Below are 22,462 nucleotides of genomic sequence, written 5' to 3'. Positions count from 1 at the left end.
TCCCCTTTGCTCATTCCCGTTACACTTGCTGATGTTGGCCGTATTTATTTCAGACTCATCCACACAGCCACATGGTTCACAGCCCTTTCATTTTCTCTGTGTCCTTTTGAGTTCTCCGTTTCCTTTAACCACTTAGACCCTCTAGACGTAGTAAACTGGACCTGAGTTGGCTCTGTACTTGGACTGCTTTTTTTCAGTCTATAGACACCAAATCTCTTTGCCAAAATAGCCAATGTTCAAGCTCACAATGCGCCACGTTGTGAGCTTGTAGATCTGCAATTTTGTTAATGCTATTGTTGAGAATTAATGTGTCCGAATTCAGCATCCAGAATATGGATATATAAGTGGTTAAGCCCTTTCCGTGCTTTGATGTATGACCGTGTCGCTCGATATTTTTGTCGAGCAACACGGCTGTATGACAAAATGTGAATTAGCCCTTGCACTTCCCTTTATTTCATTATTTAGTAGTGCAAATGAATTACAGTACGTCTATGTTGAATTCATCTACTGTATCCCTCTGAGAACCAATGAGCAGATGCCAGTAAAACTTTGGGTGTTTTGTGTTTGGTCACAAGAACAGTTTACAGTGCTACACCCCAGTGTTTATGGTCTAGAATAGAATAATGCCAGAGGAATTTACAGCCGGGGTGAAATTACATTGTCCTTGTCATCTTTTATGTCCATTTCCGTGGTTGTGTTTCGCTTTTCTTTGAGTGAGTCTCTGACTTTTCACATTGAATCATCTGCTTAATGGAAGCCACCCACAATGGAAAATATACTATCCTTCCTTTTCCCTTTTTAACTGATTGTATGAAAAGGTTATCCATGATCACCTCCTTTCCATTAATGCTCAAAAGGCTTAAAGATGTGTCACTATGACAGTTGACTTTGACAACGCTCTCATAAAAGGCTTTATTGCTGGATGCCAACCTGATGTGTTTGACAATTGAGGGCTACATCAAGACCTTTAAGTATCGGGACCCTCTTAGTGAAAATGTGTTTCAAATGGGCAGACCTAATGGCTTTCACAGCAGGAGACATTTGGACAGTTTCTGAAATCGGTTCACGCTAATGCTTTCAAAATGGATGATGCTAAAAGTTAGACAAAGAAAGCAAGTGTCAGAGAATCAGAACAGGCAGGAGCAGGTGTCTATGGATTCTGGGTTGATAAGAGATCTAATACAGCCTTGGGGCAGATGGGGTTCTGAGTTATCAGAAGGGCTGGGGAATGAGTATTTTTCACTGTCAGTGTAGACAAAGTATGGCAGCCTTGTAACTGTGAGTTTAAATGCTGGTTATTTTACACCTTAAAGTTGCAATCCATAACTTATTTCAGTGAATACAATAATTAAAGTTACTATTTTAACCAATCTGTATGGTACGGTATGTTAATGCAATCTAACTAACACAACTGCTGTGGTCTCTATTTAGATCTGGGTCTGGTAGGACCACTACTGGGTGAGATAGTTTGACCTTTATCACCCTATGAGGGAAATGCAGTTATCATGGCATTCCCGCAATATGAAACACAGGACAGATACAGAAAAGGAGATACAATAATAAATAAATAACAGCAATAATTAGAGCAGTATTAGTAATAACAGGTATGCACAGGGATTAGCAGTAAAGTACCTAAAAAAGCTTGCTTGGCTCTCTGCACTAGGATTCCCCGGGATTTGCATGTATCTCATCTAAGAGCATGCTCTTCAACTGATTTAACTGGTTGGTTATGTTGATGGCGTTGAAGAGGTCCTTAGCAAGAGTAGCATCTGTACCGTTTGCCGGAGTGTATACTATTGTATAATAGTCAATTGTTTGTCAACAAAACGCCACCTGCTCCGTCAATAATGTCTAGCAAAAACAGGCATTATGTTGGTTTATCTTCTGCTGCCCTCTGTGTCTAAAGTCAAAGAGATGCAGCCCCAAAGGAGCAACATGGACAGGGAGCCGAGCCAGCCCCATGCCTTTTTAGAAAGCCTCAGCTGGATTAGTGTCACGGTTCAACTGCAGCCCATTTATTTCACTCCGAGGGGGCTCTGCGTGGCTCTGTTCAAGGGCCCATCGCGTTCCGTGCCTCTAAGCAAATGTGAAATGTCATTTCCAATGTGACACACTTTGTCCTTTCCATATGTGACTCAACCCTCCCACCCACCCAAACAACCTACCAACCAACCGACCCCCTTCCACCTCTTCATTTCTCTCAGTTGCACCATCCACCACGTCTCCTCCTACCCTCACCCCTCTCTAATCTCCTTGTTGTTTCCTTATCCCGCCTTTCAGACTCTGAAACGACAGAAGATGAGGCGACAGAATCCCAGGTACCCATGGAAACCAAAGAGGGGGCCGGGAGGCACCAGGATAAGGCTGGCCGCCGAGCGCCTGCAGGTATTTTGCCTTTACGATGTGATATTTCACTGTGCTCCATCTCCATTTGTCAATTAGGGTTCGATTTCCTTAACCACTTCATACAACAAATTGTGAAAATAGCCAATATACAAGCTCACAACGCATTGCGATGCAACGTGCTGTTAGAATATAAATGGGTTATTTCCGTTATTTTTTAATTGACTACATTTTTTATTTTTGTTAAAAAATGTGATATTATCAAGCATAAATATCAAGCATATCTATCAGTCTACATTTTCCAAAAGGAAATGCATGTATTTAATTCAGTCTGACCAGAAGCAGGGATAAAAACATATCCCCACCGGTGAAAAGAATGACCAGAGGGTGGGATAACATAAAAGGCATGGATTCCCCCCCTACCCCCCCAGCAAATCGAACCCTGACGTCAGCATTCTCCAATATTGCCCCTATAGAGTGTGCATTCGCTAATGGTATTCCATCTTTTCAATATTCCTAATCGGAAATGGCCAAAACTAGTATAGTTCTTGCAAAAACACGATAGAAAATGCATACACAAAAACAAAATCTATACTAAATCTGTTGTTGTTATGTATTGACTGATTAGATTACCACTCTGAAATGACAGCAACCATATTTCTTTGAATGGCAGATGGTTTAAAAAACATTCAGTTCTACAAATGGTTTCCGCCCAGAACTGCATAACTGCATGCTTGTGTTCAGCCCCACCCACTTTGTTTACAAAATCAGCATGTCCCATATCAATGATCGCTCAGTGCAGTGCAACGTGAGTTCTAGGGACCCCCAGGGGTCCTTGAGGAGGCTCCAGTTGAGCCCCACCTAAATTACCGTAATGGTCTGTAACTCTGAGAGTGTAAAAATACTTTGGTATGCTGCAAAAAAACAAAACAAACATACTATACAATCTCTATGTTATGGTAGAGTACGTTAATACCATATAACAAGTACACGTACTCTTCCATTGAGAAATGTAGGTGTCGGGTAGGACACCTACTGGTTGATAAGTAGTACTGGCTGAATATCATAAGCACTTAATGGATCCTCTGGCCGAGCAGGGGTTCTGTCTTTTGAAGAGAGGCAGAATTTCTAATCATAGGTATGACCTTAAACTTATGGACTGGGGTTCCAAAGATGAAAAGATTTGATCAAATGGGGGTCCTCTATACTGCCTCCCCCTGGTCAGCCGGGGCGCCTGATGGAGGGGAAGGGAACTGGTTGGAATAACGTGTTCCTTCCACGCGCTACGTCCTACCGGGGAAACTCCCCCCTGTCAGGTGACAAGAAGGTCAGTTGGCTCTCATGCATTGAAGGAGGCATGAGCTCGGCCCTGGCCTCCCTAGGCTGGTGGGGGGAGTGTAGTGCCCAGGATCACTTAGCAAATTGGCACCGGGTGAAAAAAAGGGTTACAAAATCGAGGGATAAAAATTATATAAAAAAAAAAAAAAAAAATGGGGGTCCTGTGGCCTAATGCAGATCAAACTGGGGGTCCTTCAAATTGAACGGGTTGAGAATCACTGCTCTAAACCACATCACGGCAAATGACATAGACATAGACATAGATTAATGGATCGCTGTTATCAGGTTGGTACAGGCCAAGGTGAATTGGATGAAATCCGATACGGCAGAAGGTTTTAACGCCACGTGGGTTGATGCAACAGCGTGTCACACTGACCTACTTTTCATGGGCAGCCTGTCACCTGGCTGCGTGGGGGTCCTCAAAGAACACGCAGTCTAGAACATTGGTTCTCAAAGTGGGGTTCGGGGACCCCCAGGGGTCCTTGAGGGAGTTCCAGGGGGTCCCCAGCGAAATGATGAATAGGAACCAAATGGACCCTTATGGTTCTGTAACCCTGAGAGTGTACAAATGGAACCAAATGGACCCTAACGGGTCCATTTGGTTCCATTTGTACACTCTCAGAGTTAAATTCACATTGATTTTATAATATAAATTGAGGTCCCAGAGATGGAAATGCCATTAAATGGGGTGCGTAGTCTAATGCATTTCAAACTGGGGGTCCTTGAAATTAAAATGGTTGAGAATCACTGCTAGAGCCGTAAAAATCTTCTCTTATCGGGGGTCCCTGGCATATCTTTTCAAATGGGGGTCCGCGGGCTAATAAGTGTCAAGTTGGGGGTCTTTGACATGAAAAAGTTTGAGAACCACTGGTCTAGAAAACCTGTTACCTGAATGCATGGGGGTCCGCAAAGAACACGCAGTCTGTTACCTGGCTGGGTGGAAAACCAAGCAGCCTAGAAACCAGAGGGCATTCATTCCAGCAGGAGAAAGTTGAATGTCATTAATGGCACCAATTTCATATTTATTTTCTTTTTTGGGGGGGACATGACAAGCTAAATTTACACATTGACTAAATGTACCTAACCACATGAAAGCGGGACTGGCCTTGAAAGCACCCGTTTGATTAGGTTATGAAGCATTGAGAGCTGGTGCTCCCGTTGAGCAGTCACAGAAACCCTGTGGTTATATTCAATATTATTGTATAACAACAGAAAAGAAACAAGTTGCACAGTCAAATCCTCACAACTGTGCAAATGTATGAGTAATATGTTGACACAATATAACCAGCACATCTACAGTGGTTGGAGGTGGTCTGCCCTACTCTTCCATTGAGGAACTGGTCGTCAAGTAATACTGCCTCAAGCTCATAAGTGCAATAGCTCCCATGGGCAAGCAGAGATTATGTCTTGAAAGAGCAGTAGCAATTTGGTCTCTCATGTAGGAGACCTGGGTTTGAATCCCGGGTTGGACATAAAAGCTACGGATTGCAGCTTTAACCACTTAAACCCTATATACTTCATTGACTGGAGTCCCCCAGGGCCTGAGGGGTCTATAATGCCCTCCTCCTACCCTAACGCAATACGTTGTGAGCTAGCAGATTGGCTATTTTCGCCAAATGTTCGCCCCCCCCCCCCCCCCCCCCCCCCGTATCGTGTAGTTTTTACATTGTCTTCTTATTTCTTTGCCTTGCACTGCTGATTCACACATACACTAGAATATGTTTCGTACATTGATTCTCTGAGATCAATGACTGCTTGTCATTGATTGGCTGACCCCTGTATCTTTGACCCTTCTACTGAGTACTTAAAGTTAATATTGTGTCCATGTGTAAGGGATGTGCATTGGAGGTGCAAAACCAGCCACGCCAGTCCACATACAGACCCCACGCTCCTTCCTACACAAATCTATTTCACATTCCTTCTTCACCTGTTAAGAAGGTTTTCGCACGCGGATCAATTTCCCATTCTTTCCCCTCTCTTTTATTGTGTGTTTGGATTTTCTAAGCATCTTTGTCTCTTAGCGCCATTGTGATTTCTCTGGGGATAAGCAGCATTTCTCTCTGGGACAAGAACACCAGACTGGGTGTAATAACGGTGTGACTGCCATGTGGATCTCTGATGTCACGCTGATTAGTGAATATTAATGAACATTATTTACATTATGTGGAATGGGATATACTTCCTTGGTCTACTGTCAGTGTGCACAAGAAATCTGGTGCTGATCGGTCCAGTGGTTTGCGAGATTAGCTGCAGACAGATCGACAGAACCTCTTCTAACTGTAGGAGCCACGCTGTAAAAACAAGTTTGTTTCCATATTTTCCTCTCAGCGTTTGTTTATTTATTTTCTTTGCAGTTCTGAGTCATACATGGTCCTTTTTACTCGCATGCCATGGGAATATTTCTTACTATTCTTTGAGATCAATGGATTGGCTGACCCCTGCCCTGTATCTTTGACCCTTCCACTGGGTACTTACAGTGAATATTGCGTAAGAGATGGATGTGCTTTGGAGAAGTCAAACCAGCCAACCGGTCCACAACTCCACATAGGGACCCCACGCACTTCCCACACAAATCTATTTCACATTCTTTCCTCACTGTTTAGAAAATGTTTGCGCCGAGATCATTTTCACATTCACTCTCTGCTTGTTTATAGCGTTGGTAGTTTCTTTTCTTTTTTTATTCTTCTTTATTGAGGTTCTGACAGTTTAACATTTGTTGTAGCATACCGTTTGTGTAGAACCACTCATTTTGTTGGCAGCTTGGCTACCTTAATCATAACAAACACAAAGAAAATAGCAGGCACCACAATACACAGACATTACGTTAGACAACAAGAAAAAGAAAAACATAGACAAACACAAGTACACAGGAGTTTCTACACAAGTGTTGGGAGTTTCTAAGCTCACAACGCGTAGCGATGCGATGCGTTGTGAGCTTGTAGATCTGCTATTTTCAAACATTTTAGTACTTTTACTTTTGGTACTTAAAGTACATGTTGATACCAATACTTTTGTACTTTTACTCAAGTCAATTTTGCATTCCAGACGCAACCGTCGGGTCGGTTTGGGATCTCGCTGTCTCTCTCCAGACTTTTATTTGTAACAGAGTACTTCTACATTGCAGCATTAAAACATTTGAGTACTTTTTCCACCACTGTCTATGACATAGGACTCCGTACTTGAGCAAGGTTTCAGGTCGATCTGAATGTGAAAACCATGCCATGCAAAAGCGTATGAGACGTGTAAGCATGGAGTTATTCAGTTGATTGTCGTGTTCAGTTCCTGAACACAACAAGAATCAGCCCCATGCAGACGCTGACTGCCTCACCTGTCTGCACTGAATGCATTCATTATTAATCCTCAACAGCTTGGCTTTTCTTTCCCCTTCACACTTGGCGAAGATATGCTTCACTCGACAATGTCGTTCAATATGCTCTTGATTAGCAAAAGAGGACACAGTTTTAGGTATAACAGTGTTCGGAATGAAGTCCCTTTGTGAGAACTTTTCCTAGTAGGGCTGTGCCGATACACTAATTTCACGAAACGATACGATACGATATTGGGCTCACAACTTCGATACGATTTCGATACGATACGCACTTTTTTTATTATGAAAATATATGGGGGAGCCGTTTTGAATCCAAATAGGGCAATAGTGTGACACCTGACCCGGAAAAAAAAAACATGTTGTCACCCTTTTCACCTCGGGGCTGTTTGCATGCATGATTATTATGATTGTTAGGAAAACATTTTTTTTTTTTTTTCAAAACGATATTTTTTTCCCCCAAAAACGATACATATCGTCACGAAAACGTATCGCGATATATCGCGGGACGATATATCGGCACACCCCTATTTCCTAGCATAACTTCGTTAATCGGAGTCAACCAGGGGGCTATACTTTTCATATCAAGGCCCATTATTTATTCGTCATGTCACGGACCACCATTTGATGAGATTTAGACCCTCAGATCCAAAACTTTGAATATTTTGTCATCGTTGGATACGATTTTGTCCACAATTCCATGCTGTATTGATAGTTGTAACCAGGAGAGAGAACAGGCAAACGTTGATCAAAATAACACTTCTTTAATTAAGTAATGCAGATGTTTAACAATTAATAATTGGTTACCAATCTGGTTACCAACTCTCCATCATTTAGCTGGGGACCACCTCGAACCCCCTCAAGGACCACTGGTGGTCCCCGGACCACTGGTTGAGAACCACTGCTCTACACCGAACATCTTTGCCCGAAAATAGCCGATCTAGAACAGGGCTGCTAGGGTTCGTGTGATTAAAATGAAGATGCATTTTCTATGGTGCGCTTCTGTAGTCTATCTACTGTATGTTATGACCTCAGGTGGCACGGAGAATAAACCGCTTTCCAAAGAAAGGAAAACTCATTGGAGAGGGAAAAAATAGAGAGAGGGATTATAAAGCCCGTTGTGCCAAGCTTTTGAAGTGTGTCATCTTTATTCCTCGGTTCTCCCTCACAGCCATAATCCTTCACTTTGTTTATTTTGGGGGGGGGGCGACCGATGTGATTTGGCGCTGAGTCAGTGCCACGGGGTGATTGCGGTAAGCATTCTTAACATCCTCCGCTCCGTGGGTACCCGCCTTTTTAAGGTTGGAAGTCGTTAACAGAAGATGCTGACGGCTCCTTCTTTTCGCTACCAAAGCGTTCCTGTCTCCCCCTTTGCTCTCATCACTAAAACGTCAATCAGCGGCCTGATTTGTGACGTGGGAGGATCTCTTTTTCGATGGTGGGGGGTGGGTTGCTGCATCTGTGCAAATGAGTGTCTTTTTTTTTTTTTGGCTCCTGCCTCCGCTTCCTGTTCCCAACCTGTGTATCTCTTCTCTCAGCTTATCTTTCCGTTTCTTTCCGTTTATTATCTTTCCGTTTCGGTTGATTAACTTATTCTTCTACCTACACAGGAAAGTATTAAGTATTAAGCATTAAATTAACTTGGCCAGGCGAGATATTGAGCTTTTTGTGAGCTTCAGGCAGTACTACTTGTCAACCGGTAGGTGTCTTGCCCACAGTCTAAATGCCTCAATTGAAAGAGTATAGGGAGACCACCTCCAACCACTGCAGATTTGCTTTGTTTTATTGTATTAACTCTACCATACAGATTGAGTAAAATAGTGTTTCATTCATTAAAATGAGTTCCGGATTGCAGCTTTAAATGAACACTCCGAACGCTAACCCTTCTCTGCACTGCTATATCTCTTCCCTGGCCCTGCTCTTCCTCTCGTTCTTCATCATTCAATCATCATTACGTTCAGTCTTAACTGTAGCGGAGCTTACACAGCTGTTTTCCTCTTACTGTATGTTTGCTCTGCCAACTCCCTTTGATAGCGCTCTCTGTCTCCTTTAACACTGACTCATCTCTGTCTGTCTGTCTGTCTGTCTGTCTGTCTGCTGTCTGTCTGTCTGTCTGTCTGTCTGTCTGTCTGTCTGTCTGTCTGTCTGTCTGTCTGTCTCACCAGGTGAAGGAGGAAGGATGATGGACGCGAACCCGGACGGCTCCGACCGCAGGGCCACACTACCGGGAGGCGGCAGTGGCGGCTACGATCCCGTCATCGAGCGGGAGCTCATGGCTTTGGGCTCGCGCCCTCCGGGGTCCCACCTGGACCCCGCAAACTCCTCCGCCAGGCAAGCCCTGGGCGGCGGGGCCCCCTCCGAGGGGGGCCCCCCCGTCCGTCACCTGGGGGTGGAGCCCCTGATTCGGGCGTCGCACGCTAACCTAGCCCGGCCAATGCCGCAGGGGTCAGAGGAAAGTGTGTCCGTAGGCAGCGACTACTACGGCAGCATGTTCAGCCTCTATCGAGGGAGAACATTTTCTATGCCTTTATAACCCATGGCGTCCCTTTTTTATTTTTTATTTGATGATTCCACTGGAAAACAACATAAAAAGACTTGGCCAAAATAAACAAAAAAAAACAATTTGCAAACAGACTCTTGATACAAGACGTACATACATCCCCCACATAGACCTGACGCTCTAAAAATATTCCATTCCATACATGTACCTGTTATTTTACATACGCTTGATTTCTTTATTCTTATTATTAGCATTTTGAGTTCATACTTTCCTTTGGCTCTATGCGATTCACTTGATACCCTGAGTGTGGTTTGAATTCAAACTAATTTTGAAACCCAGTCTTGTCTTGTTTCAAATTTTTGTTCTTTCTAACTTGTTATTTTCCATTGCCACTACAGTAGACAATCTGAATCTGTGATATCCTGTCAAAGCATTTCTGAAACCTGTGATTACACTTTCTACCACTGCATGCATAGCAAGCCCTTGGTTTTGGAATAGCGTATCGTCATACATTTGCTGTGATATGCATGAGTTGCAAGCTTTGATTCAAGCTAACGCTAGCATGGGTTTTCTACATTTCAATATGATCGAAAATGTCTTCATTCCAATGAACAGTTTTGTATTGCAGAGGTTCTTTTTAGGCGGTATTTGTTAAAAATGGGGCCTTTCGCGATTTATTTTTTTCTAAATTCACATTAGACATTGAATTCCGACATCTTTCTTTTCTTTCGGCCAACCACAACAATACCATTAACTTAGCCCCACCAAACCACAATGCAATTAAATCAATGTTAGGGATACGCATCTGGTCCAAGTATTGATTTATATTTTGTCTTCCATTTCATTTCATTTCACATCATTTATTGTTTTCCCGCACTGAAAAATACATTGTACTCAGAAATCACTGGTGAATACAAAAACACACAGACGTTAAGACAACGAGAGACGCTCAAACAAATGGACACTGACAGGCATGCTCATCCAGCCACCCCCAGAACATTATTCATCATTACTGCTCTACGCTCCATACCTAACGCTCCATTTTCCCCTCAATTCCCACCCCTCTAGGATTCAAACTGCTGACGAATCAAAGACGCCATCCCCGTCCTCTCCTCCCCAGCATACTGTCCCTGCTCCTTCCCCGTCCCACCACACATCTCCCAGTACACACAAAAATGGCATTCATACACAAACCCAAGGCCCGTCCCCGCCGGGAGGCGCAGTGGCCAAATCCAAAGTGTCGGATGCCCCTGACCAGTCCCCTAGGATAGACCCGGCATCTAGCTCGAGTGTTAAAAGTGGCGTCATGACACCCAAACTGGCCCGCGCCTCGCCCAAGATTTTCGACAAGGTCGTGGCATTTGAGGAACGAAGGTCCAGCGTGGAACTGCCCGGAGGAGGAGGGAGCAAGTCCCGGGCCGCGATAGGGCGGGCGGCTTCCTGCGACTCCGGCGACAGCGGTCGGAAAGCAGTGGGCCCCGCACAGGACGACGGCCGGGTCCTCCAAGACGCAGCGCAGCGCCGCTCGTCGTTCAAGCAGCGCGCCTCGTCTTTGGAGGACAAAGTCACCTACGCTCAGAGGGTCCAGAGCTTCCAGAGCAAGTTCACGGAAGAGCTGCAGAGGATCAAGAGGCTAGTGGGGAAGCCCAGCATGAAGAAGGCGTACTCCACCGAGCAGGTGTCCCAGATAGACAGTCCGTCTGCGGGAAGGAAGCTGGAGCCCATCCCCCAGCAGGTGGTCAAGAAGCTGGAAGCGAGGGAGCGAGCCCTGGAGGCAGAGGAAGAGAAGAAAGAGCGGGGCGAAGGAGCTTGCAGCCTGCAGGCTCGGAGCACCCCAGAGGGCCAGAGGAACGGACACCCGCGGGAAACAACGCCGCGGTCAGACCTCCAGGAGAAACCAGCCGAGAGCTCTTCACCGCACCCCGCTGGGAAGGTCTGCGTTACCATGGAGACCGCCCCTGTTCACCAGTTACCAGGGCAACCGTTGCCAACAGTCGCAAGGAGAAGCCCCACCAGGTTGGAGCGGATGATTGATGAAAAAATGTTGTTGTTTTGAACCTCTAATATGATTTGTTTTTCATGTATTTATAGCGTTATATAACTTTTTTTTTTTGTCCACAGGGAAATTCTCCAGAGCTCTTCAGCTGCAAAGCCATCCCTGGCGATTACCAAAAATCCGCCCGTTGCCTCGTCCCCCAAACCTCCGTCTCCGTCCCAAGACCTGGAGAAGACGCAACTCAAACCACTCTCAGAGAGGGACTCCAAAACAGAGGACGGGGGGGATCGCAGGTCACCCAGCCCGACGGGGAAGAGGACGTCCCCCGTTAGGTCCAGGGAGCCGGGCTCGCAGTACCCGTCCAAGCCCCCCCGACTTAGTCCGTCGCCCACACCGCCCGTCAGTCCTCTGCAGAAGAGGAGGAAGGCAGAGGCGGGGCGTTCGTCTCCAGCCTTGAAGCTTATGATCCCCACCATCGTGGTGGAGGATGAAACCATGGAGGTGGAGGAGGCCGGCGAGGGGAGCAACAAGGAGAGCCGCGGCAAGGAAGGGAGAAAACGCAAGAGCAAGAAAGGGCGTTCCGGTCAGCCCCGGTCTCCAGAGGAAGGTACAGGAGACCCCTAAAAGACTACAAGAAATGCATTTATGTGTAGTGTAGTAGTAATAGTAGTAGTAGTAGTGGTAGTAGTAGTAGTAGTAGTAGTAGTAGTAGTAGTAGTAGTAGTAGTAGTAATGGACACTTTAAGTACAGAATGGTTGACAATTCTATCCAAGTTCTGTTTAAAAAACACAAGCAAATACTGCATGTAATGTTTAGAAACTGTATAGATAGTGCAGTGCGTGTGTGTGTGTGTGTATGTGCGTGCGTGCGTGCGTGCACAATTCAAATCCCCTGTTTGTGAACATACCGTGCTTCCGAACAAACAGAATCTGATTCAGAGTCTAAGAAAGAAGCCTAGAGAGTGAAATGATCTTGGCTTTCCTTCACAGGGGGCTCATCTGATGACTACATGTCCGCCGACGAGGGCCCTGAAGAGGGCCCGCAGTTTGAGAGGCCCCTGGAGGACACCACGGCGCGGGCCGGCTCCGACGTCTCTCTGACCTGTACCGTCACTGGCAGTCCGGCCCCTACAGGTAGGAATGAATGAAAATGTGTATGATCGATCTCATCCAGGGGGAAGCTTCACTGACTAGATCAGGGGTTCTCAACCTGTGGTTCGGGACCCCCCATGATTTTGGGGGGGTCCCCAGATGAAAATTTAAGGACTTTTAATACCTATATAATAAAAAAAAAAGCCAAATTGTCAAATAATGTAAGAAAAAGGCATAAATTGTGAAAATAGCCAATCTACAAGCTCACAACGCCTCCCAATGCGAGGCGTTGCGATCTGCTATTTTCACAATATTTATCTGTGGAACCGAGTCAAACTAAATGTAATGCCTCAACTCCTACAATTCCAAGTGCTTGTCAGGGTGGGGGATCCCCAGTTCAAATGTGATTATTTCGGACGGGTCCCCAGTTCAAATATGATCATTTTGGGGGGCCTGAAAAGGTTGAGAGAACCGCTGGACTAGATCATCACAGAGAACCTAGAGTCACTTGTGCTGTAGTTTTAATACCCAGAGCTGTGGCTTCCAATCCTGGTCCTCAGGGACCTGTGAAAGCACAGTTTTATAAACCTGTTTTGTAATCTGACTCCCCACCTGGGCCGACATTGATACTTATAACTTCCCATCGCTCAGTGTCTTGGCAGAAGAGTAACGTGGACATAAGAAGTGATGCGTTCCGCGATGTGAGGTCCCAGGGGAAGACACACAGCCTGGCGATAAGACAGTTGAGGCCGGGCGACGCAGGGACGTACTGCGTGACAGCTGCCAGCGCCGCTGGGAAAGCGTCCTGCAGCGCCACTCTCTACATCCAATCAGGTGAGACCAGATGGGGTGCCGATGTCCTGGGCTGACATGAGAGTGAACGCACAGAGTCATGGGGGTTTGAACGGTATAGCGCGTGTTCACGCAGATGACACCAAAGACATACAGTAGGCTAATGATATTAGGTCAAATGTGAGCATAAAGGTGAAAGTTGAGAGTGTTGCACACACATGTTTTGCTGTACTCTGTGCGTGCACATGTACTCACACACACACACACACACACACACACACACACACGCACACACACACACACACACACACACACACACACACACACACACACACACACACACACACACACACACACACACACACACACACACACACACACACACACACTCATACTCTCACTCACACTCACACACACTAGTATAGCTAGCACATACCTGTCCTGAAATACCCCAGAGTTACTGCACGCATGCACGCACGCACGCACGCACGTGTGCACACACACACACACACACACACACACGTGTGCACACACACACTAAAGGAAAAACCTGAATAACTGTGTGGAAAAATACATCGCAGTCAACATCCTACCATGATCATTAGCATGTATAAAAATGCTGAGCCAGGATTTTGCATCCCAATGGCAAGAGTAAACAATCTAAGTGACTGAAAGAGGGTTCATTACTGGAGCCCAGATGGCAGGAGCTTCAGCCACAACGACTGATCAAGTGGCTAGTGTTTCCAAAGGAACAGCGACTAAAGTGGCATCTGTCACGTCTATGGGAATCTATCGGAAATACATCAGTAACAGGGTTGGAAGTTGTAAATCCTTCATTACAAGGATGAATGCGCGTACGAGTTCAACTTCACTTTATTTGTCACATCAACATCTTCATTTTACATGTGTAAAAGAGTGAAAATATATTTTGTACAAGCTACCCACAAATTGCAGTTACATGAATAATAATAATAATAGGAAACATATATAATATCCAATATCAAAACAATGTCAAATAGAAAGTTAAAGTGTGTACTCAATAAACAAAATTGGGTACCTACAGTCGCTTGTGCAGGTTAGAGACATCATGTACAGTATAGCAACAGATATCAAATATGTATGACGTGTGTGGGAATATATTGTATAGTATTCACACTCACACAGTCATACATAAAGTTATACATAAATGATAAGTATGATAAGGCTCAGTGTCTGTTCAGCAGCCTGATGCTCTGGCTGTGGAAACTGTCCCCTGGTCTGATTGTTCGGCATTTGATGTTGCGGTATCGCCAGCCTGACGGTATAGCGGTGTGAACAGACTGTGGCTGGGGTGGTAACAAGTGTCTTTGATGATCCGCTCTGCCTTGGCTACGCACCGCCAGGCGAATATGTCCTCGAGGGAGGGACGCTCCGTTCCAATGATGTGCCGGGCCATCCGCAGCACCCTCTGTAGCGCTCTGCGATCCGGGGCGGTGCGCCTCCCATAACAATGCAGCTCGTCAGGAGTAGGTTTATGAAATTTTACTTGTCACTCAAATAATTATGGTTTCTGTCGTTGAACATTATTGAAAGCCTTTAGCCTTCGTAAACAAAAGTTGCACAGGGCAGATATAACAAATAACACATATTTAATTACTTTATACTTAAAAAATAAACATTAATAGTGGAAATAGCTACGTGTTTTGAGCCAGTAGATCTGCTATTTCCACTATTTTTGTAATTTTTTATTTAGATTTTTTAACAACAACAATGATTATGACAATTATGCAAAAACAACTATTGCCATTATTTCAAATAATTGCGATTAGGCGATTATGTAATAATCATGACATGGCCTAGTCAGGATGCTCTCGATGGTTGTGAAGCATCCTGGATGTGGGGGGGTTCATGCTCATGACTTTCTTCAGCCGTCTGAGGCAGTGCAGATGTTGTACGCCGAGGAATGTGAAGTCACTGATCCTCTCCACTGCTACGCCTGCGGTGTAAACGTCAGATGAATGGGCCGCGTGCATTTGCTGAGCATGTTTATTTTAACTCATTCAATCTGGGAACGCATCTGTACGTGTCATTTTAGATATCTTTGGCTATTCCAAAATAGCATATCTACAAGCTCATAGGCTATGAGCTTGTAGATCTGCTATTTAAAAAAAATATATATATATATTTTCAAAGATTTGCACAAATTTTCAAGATAAAAAAAAGAGCAGAAAAAAGAGCAAAAAAGAGCAGAGCTTGGCACTCTGTGCCGCGTTATGAGCTTGTGTATCTGCTATTTTTTAATAGCCAAAGAAATCTTAAAATGACACAGATGCTTTCCCGGTCTTAATGGATTATTTATCTTTTTGATCAATGATCAATCGATCGACTGTGTTCCGGCTTCGATCAGTGGAACTAACGCAGTATTTCTATTTATCGGTATCACATTGACAACTAATTTTTCAATGTTTTAAAGAAGAAAATACCATGTCATATTTTTACACATCATTTTCCCCCCCAAATATATTAATGTTATATTACAATTAGAATCTTAGTGCTTTCCCAATTATTTGGGGGCCCACTTGCAAAACCCACCAGTGGTCCCCGGCCCACACGTTAAGAACCACTGCTGTAGTCAACGATCAGCTCCTTTGTCTTCTTGACATTGCGGGTGAGGTTGTTCTCATTGTGTCATTGACCTGACCTCATGCCTGTAGGCACTCTGTAATGCAGTGGTGCAAAACCATTATGCACTCTGGTCTGCAGAGAAAAATGTAATCATGGTCAGATGAGTTATCCTTCACCATATTCTCCACAAGTGGGCGAGTGCATGTGTGGCATACACCAATAGAATGGTACATCGTCTGAATGTGTGACCCCTAGATGGGGTCACGCATTAGAGGGGGCCCGGAGGGGGTCCGGTGGCTCGGTTATGCTGTGGGGGGGGACATTTTCCTGGCATGACTGTCTAAGGGTTAGGGTCACTGCCAGTGGTGGAAAAAGTACTCAAATTCTTTACTTAAGTAAAAGTACCAGTACTGCAATATAAAAATACTCTGTTACAAGTAAAAATCCTAAATTAAAAATGTACTTGAGTAAAAGTACAAAAGTATTGGCATCAATATGTACTTAAAGTACCAAATGTAAAAGTACTAAATATTTGAAAATAGCCGATCTACAAGCTCTCAACGCGTCGCGATGCGACGTGTTGTGAGCTTGTAGATCTGCTATTTTCAAATAGCCTAGGCATAAAATAGGGCTAAAGTGGTTAATGTATGTTCTATAACATCATAATTTACATCTGCAAAGTAACTAGTAACTAAACTTTTCAAATAATTGTAGTGGAGTAAAAGTACAAGTATTTGCCTCTGAGATGTAGTGGAGTAGAAGTAAAAGTATTGGAAATTGGAAATACTCAAGTAAAGTACAAATATCTCAAAATTGTACTTAAGTACAGTACTTAAGTAAATTCGTTACTTCGTTACTTTCCACCACTGCTGCAAAGCAATAAGTTATCCTGAATGATCACCTCACCTTTTGTCCTCTGATGAAACATTCCTATCCTGACGTCACAGTCTCTTCTAGAATGAAAATAATCCCCATCCACACACACAGTGCACAAGTCACTGAAGGGTTTGATGAGTATGAAAATGATGTGAATCATTTTGCTATGGCCGTCACGGACGCCAGATCTCAACCCAGTTGAACACCATATCTATGGGGGATGTTGGACCAACACGTTAGACAGCTCTCTATCTCCCACACACACGAGGGAATATCTTTTGTTAGAATGGCGTTCCATCCATCCAATAGAGTTCCAGAGATTCGTGCAATCTTTGCCAAGGTGCATTGAAGCTGTACTGGCAGCTGGTGGCCCAGCATATTGCTAAGACACTTAATGTTGGTATACACACACACACACACACACACACACACACACACACACACACACACACACACACACACACACACACACACACACACACACACACACACACACACACACACACACACACACACGTATATATGTATATACACACACACACACACACACACACACACACACACACACACACACACACACACACACACACACACACATGTATATATGTATATACACACACACACACACACACACACACACACACACACACACACACACACACACACACACACACACACACACACACACACACACACACAGTATGTGTGTGTGTATGTACGTACAAAAAAAACATTTTGTTTTGTGTCTTTAATCCTCTGCCAGGCTTCCCCTGCTTGACATTCTGTCTTAATGACTACAAAGGCTGCAAGGCATACTGGAACTCAGCATCATCCCTGGCCGGGGCGCCTCACAGTCACGGTTGTCATGGCAACCCATTAATTCTTAAAGGCGTTCGGCTCCCCCTTTGATGTGTATGAAAAACCCAGACAATTTGCCCCGATCGCCCAACTCCCCCCCTTTCCCCTGAGCCCTGAAAGCAGACAGGGCATGCAGGGTTGAGAATGAACTCCGAAATGATTTGTAATTGTAGTAACTTATATGGGGGTATATATTTGCTTTTGTATAGTTACATTATTATTATTAGAGAGACAGAGAGAGAGAGAGAGAGAGAGAGAGAGAGAGAGTTTTTTGTGTGTGTACGTGTGTGTGAGTGTGTAGGAATGCAGAGACATGGCATTGTCACTTCTGCTTTCTCAAGAGTGGGGATTTAGCTTGTGCCCGACTGTGCACGAGTTAAATCCCTGCACTTCCCCAATTCGCTCAACAATGAGCGTGTGTATGTGTACACTGTAGTAGCGCGCGGCTAGCCGCTAGTTCTGTCTGGCCATATTAGGCCACTGCACTCTAACTTAAGGAGGAGTATTTTTAGCCATCCTGTTGTTCACACTGGTAATTGCAGTCTGCTTTATGTCCCAGTGAGGAAATGTTGCAATAAAGTTGTTTTTTTGTTTCGCCCTGCAGTGCTTTGGAGTCAGATGCTGTCATGTTCTGGAGATGTATGTGAGTCATAATAGCTGGTACTGAGAAGTAGAGTACATTTTTGGCTCACTAAACCAAAATAAACTTGAGGGAAAGATTTAAAGGGGGTGTAAGTGATATTTTTTTAAATAAGTGTTCAATAGCTCTATATTCTGATAGCAATCATCGTTATAGACTAGAATGTTCAGTTATAGGGGTCTCCCTGTCTCTCCAGCTCTTTAGGTTGGGATACTAATTTTATCTAAACAGGAGAGAGAACTCATCCAGGATACAGGATAAACAAGTGAGATGAAACAAAAAAAAATACAAAATTGGAACTAGAACACTATAACATTGAAGCTAATAATTATCTTTGTGGAGGTTCTTAGTCGCATTGCGACACGTTGCACGCTTGAAGATCTGCTTTTTTTGCTGAATGTTCACCCCAGAATAGGGATGCTAGGGTTCAGGCGGTTAAACTGTCCATAACACATTATCCTGGTTTATATGTGCTGGTTAATACATAGTTCCTGCACAGATGAAGATTACCAAAGCATTGGGTATCTGTTCCTGATCAGAATGTTCAGCAGAGATGAAATCGGGGGGAAAAAACGGAGTACGGGTGAAAAGGATGTGAAGAACAGACCGAAAGAGATGGAGGATGATACTGAGTTGTCAGATTAGTCCGGCTATAGTTCTGTGAAACGGTTGTGTAAGAGTTGGCAGGTTGACGTAAATACTCCCAGGAGTTAGCGCTTGGTGAACGGCCGCTGCTCATAGATGTGACTCTAGGTACGTTTCTCACTGCTTATAGCGACATTTCGACATACGATCACTTTAATGTATTGCTTCGGTGTGAGTTGAAATTATTGTGTTGTGTTATGGGGGGTTTCTTTGAGGTCTGTTGTTCTTATATGCACTAAGTCAGTCCTACGTTTAAGTATATGTTCCTGCTAATGCCCACTTGTTTTAATCTGTACTTGTCAGTGTATCTGCCTGCCTCTTGGAGTCTTGATCGTATCAACTGAACCTCATAGAACAGCACACCCCACTGCTTGCTTTGTCTTGCTTACCTCAGATCAGTAAAAGTATTACCAACAGTGCATCTCAGTTGGAAAATGTCACATGAAAGGTGGTTGAAAACGTCCACGATGATTAGCTTCGTTGGGTTTTCCTTTAGTCTTTCATTGTCACACGAGGGAGAGTAGTGGTCTTTGTTCTATATATAGATGTTATCAGTCAAAGTCAAAGGAAGAGACACAGAGACAACGGATAAAGAGTCTGAGGCAGATGCAGACAATGAAGGAGACAGACATAAAGAGAGAGAGACTGTACTGTAGCAGAGCCAGGGAGAGTTATCAATCCTGCTGTGAATTAATTAGGGCTTTTGGAGCGTCTGGTTGGAGTCCAGACACTCTGCCTGCGCTGGAACTCCAAGGGAATAAAGGAGTGATTGGGTCAGGGATTAAAAGATTAATTCATTATCTGTTCAGTTACGGTCACTTCTGTCGATTCCCGGGGCGCTTTCTCTCTCTCTCTCTCTCTCTCTCTCTCTCTCTCTCTCTCTCTCTCTCTGAGAGTGTTTGTATGCGCACATGCCGGTTATGTTCACTTACACAGTTTGTGTGCTGAACATGTACTTGTGTGCCAGTAAGTGTGTACAGTCAGGTACTGTATGTGTCTGAGTGTTTGTACTATTGACTTGACTGCGCGTGCGTGCGCGTGCGTGCGCGTGCGTGCGTGTGTGTGTGTGGCGTATACCACTCACCTATAACTCTCATCTCCTTCCTGCCAAGCGTTCATCTTGGCATAGAGATTCATCTGCAGAGAGACGAGCACATAAACAGACGAACTCCAGAGCTCTGCTGGCATCCGCAGCTTGAACAAAAGCCACCATCTTGCCCTCTCGCACTGTAACATCATTCTCTGAGATTAACACTAAATAACCCATTTGCTCCATACGGATGATACATTTTATTGTAGGGTTATGAGATGGCTGTTTGAAGAATACAGTATGATGAAATGATAACTGGTATCAAAGTAAAACCCACTTTGCAACCACTTAAGCCCTATATACCTATACGTCGTAACGACGAATAGCCTATCTACAAGCTCACAACGCATCGCGCTGTGACGAGTTGTGAGGTTGCAGATCTGCTATATTTGCTATGTATTTTTGATCAATTTTGCATCGCATCCCGAGTCCCAGTGCGGTGTGAGCTTGTAGTTCAGCTATTTTCCCTAATTGTTGTATGAAGAAGTACTGTATATAGGGCTTAAGTGATTAAGAAAATGTCTCTGTTTTTTGTGGTTTAAAAAAAAAGAATGGAACCCTGACCATAAGGCCTAGGATGACCAAACTTGGTATTGGGTTACATCTATAGCAGTGGTTCTCAAACTTTCCTGAATCAGGGCCCACTTGAAAATCTCGAAAGCATTCACGGGCCACCCATCTACAGTAACACGGCAGCCATTCTGCTGCCGTGTTAAGTGGTCAGATGAGTGGGCCACATGCATTTTCAGAGCACATTTATTTTAATGATCAATCAATTGATTGTGTTCCGGCTTGGATCAATATACTTTAAGATACTAAATCTAAATCTAAATCTAAAACTAGATATTTGTGTTTTGTCAATTACAGGTCCACAGGTTGAGAACCACACTGATCTATAGGGAAGGTCACTGTGCCCCAGAAAGTCCAATCACAATCACTATTTGGGACATAGGGGTCAGCCTGCAATCCTTTGCTTTGTTCTGACAGGACAGTGAAGATGAGATTAGCCATGGAATAACATTCAACACAGCCAGGGCCTGAAGCCAATATTTAAACCCAGCACAAAAATGGCAGACCTACAGGCTCACAGTGCATCACAATGCAATACGTTATGAGCTTGTAGAATTGCTATTTTTGATAAATGTTCGTAATTTAGTTCGGGGATTTTTGTGATATTTTTTTTGCCTATAAAATTAGAGACGCCAGATTGAAAGTGGTTTAAGGGCTGAGTCAACTCATTTCAAAGGCTAGGTCAAACTGGGTGCAGCACTCACAAACAAAGTTTAAAAGTCTTTAACAAGCCACAGCAGCAATTAATGATGGATGCGTTTCGACCTGTTGGCCTTCGTCAGCGTTTCCTGACTGGTTGAGTTAACAGCACACCACAGGGCAGGCATGACATTAGTTTTCTTTAAATGGTTTGTTTCTTGTCTCTTCTAGAGCCATCTGGTGCACGGTGTGGGAAACCCACCTTGTCCCTGGAGGTCGGCAGCCCCATCCAATCGGACGAAGAGTACCTCAGCCCCCAGGAAGACGCTATGGAGGTTGTGGAGGCGCCCGCTCCGGTCAAACACGTCCATTTCAGAGACCCTCCATGCTTTCAGGTTAGGATTGTTCTTTCACAATGCTGTCATTCAAAGCGTAAGTGCGTCCGCCGTCCGGACCTTAGCGCCGTCTCAACACCTGTTTCCGTTATTTTTTAAAAGGTGGCGCTGTGTGACCAAAGCGTGACGGAGGGCCACGAGGTCGTCATCTGTGCAAAAGTGCTAGGGCAGCCCAAACCTGTGGTTTACTGGTAAGACCCACACCCAGAAACGTATCCCCTAAACTCCTGTTTGTTTTGTTTACTTGCATAACAAGAAGATGTTGAATCTTGGTGATCTGTAAACAAACTGAAAACATGATAAAAAATCCAGAGACAGAATCTCATTTGCATTAGAAGCTTATAGGCTACAGACATCTCCCCTCAAAAGATGACAGCGTGCAACTCATCACAATTCAGTGCATAAACAAGAACCCTGTACCCATGGTCACTGGCAGCGAGTGCTGTTAGTTTAGCATTCTTTTCACACCCACACATACACTAGTGAGTGTGAACAAATATTAAAACAATTTTTTGTTTTCATCTACATGACAGGAAAGTCACTGTAATATCCTTTCCGGAAGAACGGAACTTTGAATTCATGTTTCCAATATGCAAAGTGTACAGGTGTACAGAATAATGAGCAATGCTCTCTAAACCACCAAGGACATGAATGTTTGTCCTTGAAAATGTGCAAGAAAATGTATAATCATTTGTGTCAGCAGCCATATATGTTCATCTAAATGCTTGCTAAGAAATATTGCATATACTGTAAACTAAC

At 44.2% G+C, this 22,462-nt stretch overlaps 1 protein-coding gene across 1 annotated transcript in view; it reads left to right on the top strand.

Annotated features, from left to right (window-relative positions):
* spega (striated muscle enriched protein kinase a) overlaps positions 1 to 22,462 on the top strand; it is a 77,044-nt gene that overhangs the window by 22,593 nt on the left and 31,989 nt on the right. Inside the window, exons 4-11 of the mRNA XM_084050647.1 lie at positions 2,281 to 2,385; positions 9,172 to 9,337; positions 10,575 to 11,522; positions 11,628 to 12,109; positions 12,493 to 12,636; positions 13,246 to 13,428; positions 21,540 to 21,703; positions 21,806 to 21,894. Coding sequence (XP_083906773.1) covers positions 2,281 to 2,385; positions 9,172 to 9,337; positions 10,575 to 11,522; positions 11,628 to 12,109; positions 12,493 to 12,636; positions 13,246 to 13,428; positions 21,540 to 21,703; positions 21,806 to 21,894 — 2,281 coding nt within the window. The remainder of the gene's footprint in view (positions 1 to 2,280; positions 2,386 to 9,171; positions 9,338 to 10,574; positions 11,523 to 11,627; positions 12,110 to 12,492; positions 12,637 to 13,245; positions 13,429 to 21,539; positions 21,704 to 21,805; positions 21,895 to 22,462) is intronic.

Source organism: Gymnoscopelus microlampas, assembly GCF_963454915.1.
Source record: "Gymnoscopelus microlampas genome assembly, chromosome: 24".
NCBI classification, from domain to species: domain Eukaryota; kingdom Metazoa; phylum Chordata; class Actinopteri; order Myctophiformes; family Myctophidae; genus Gymnoscopelus; species Gymnoscopelus microlampas.
The sequence above is the reverse complement of the archived record's forward strand: the minus strand, read 5'-3'. Positions and strand labels throughout refer to the sequence as shown.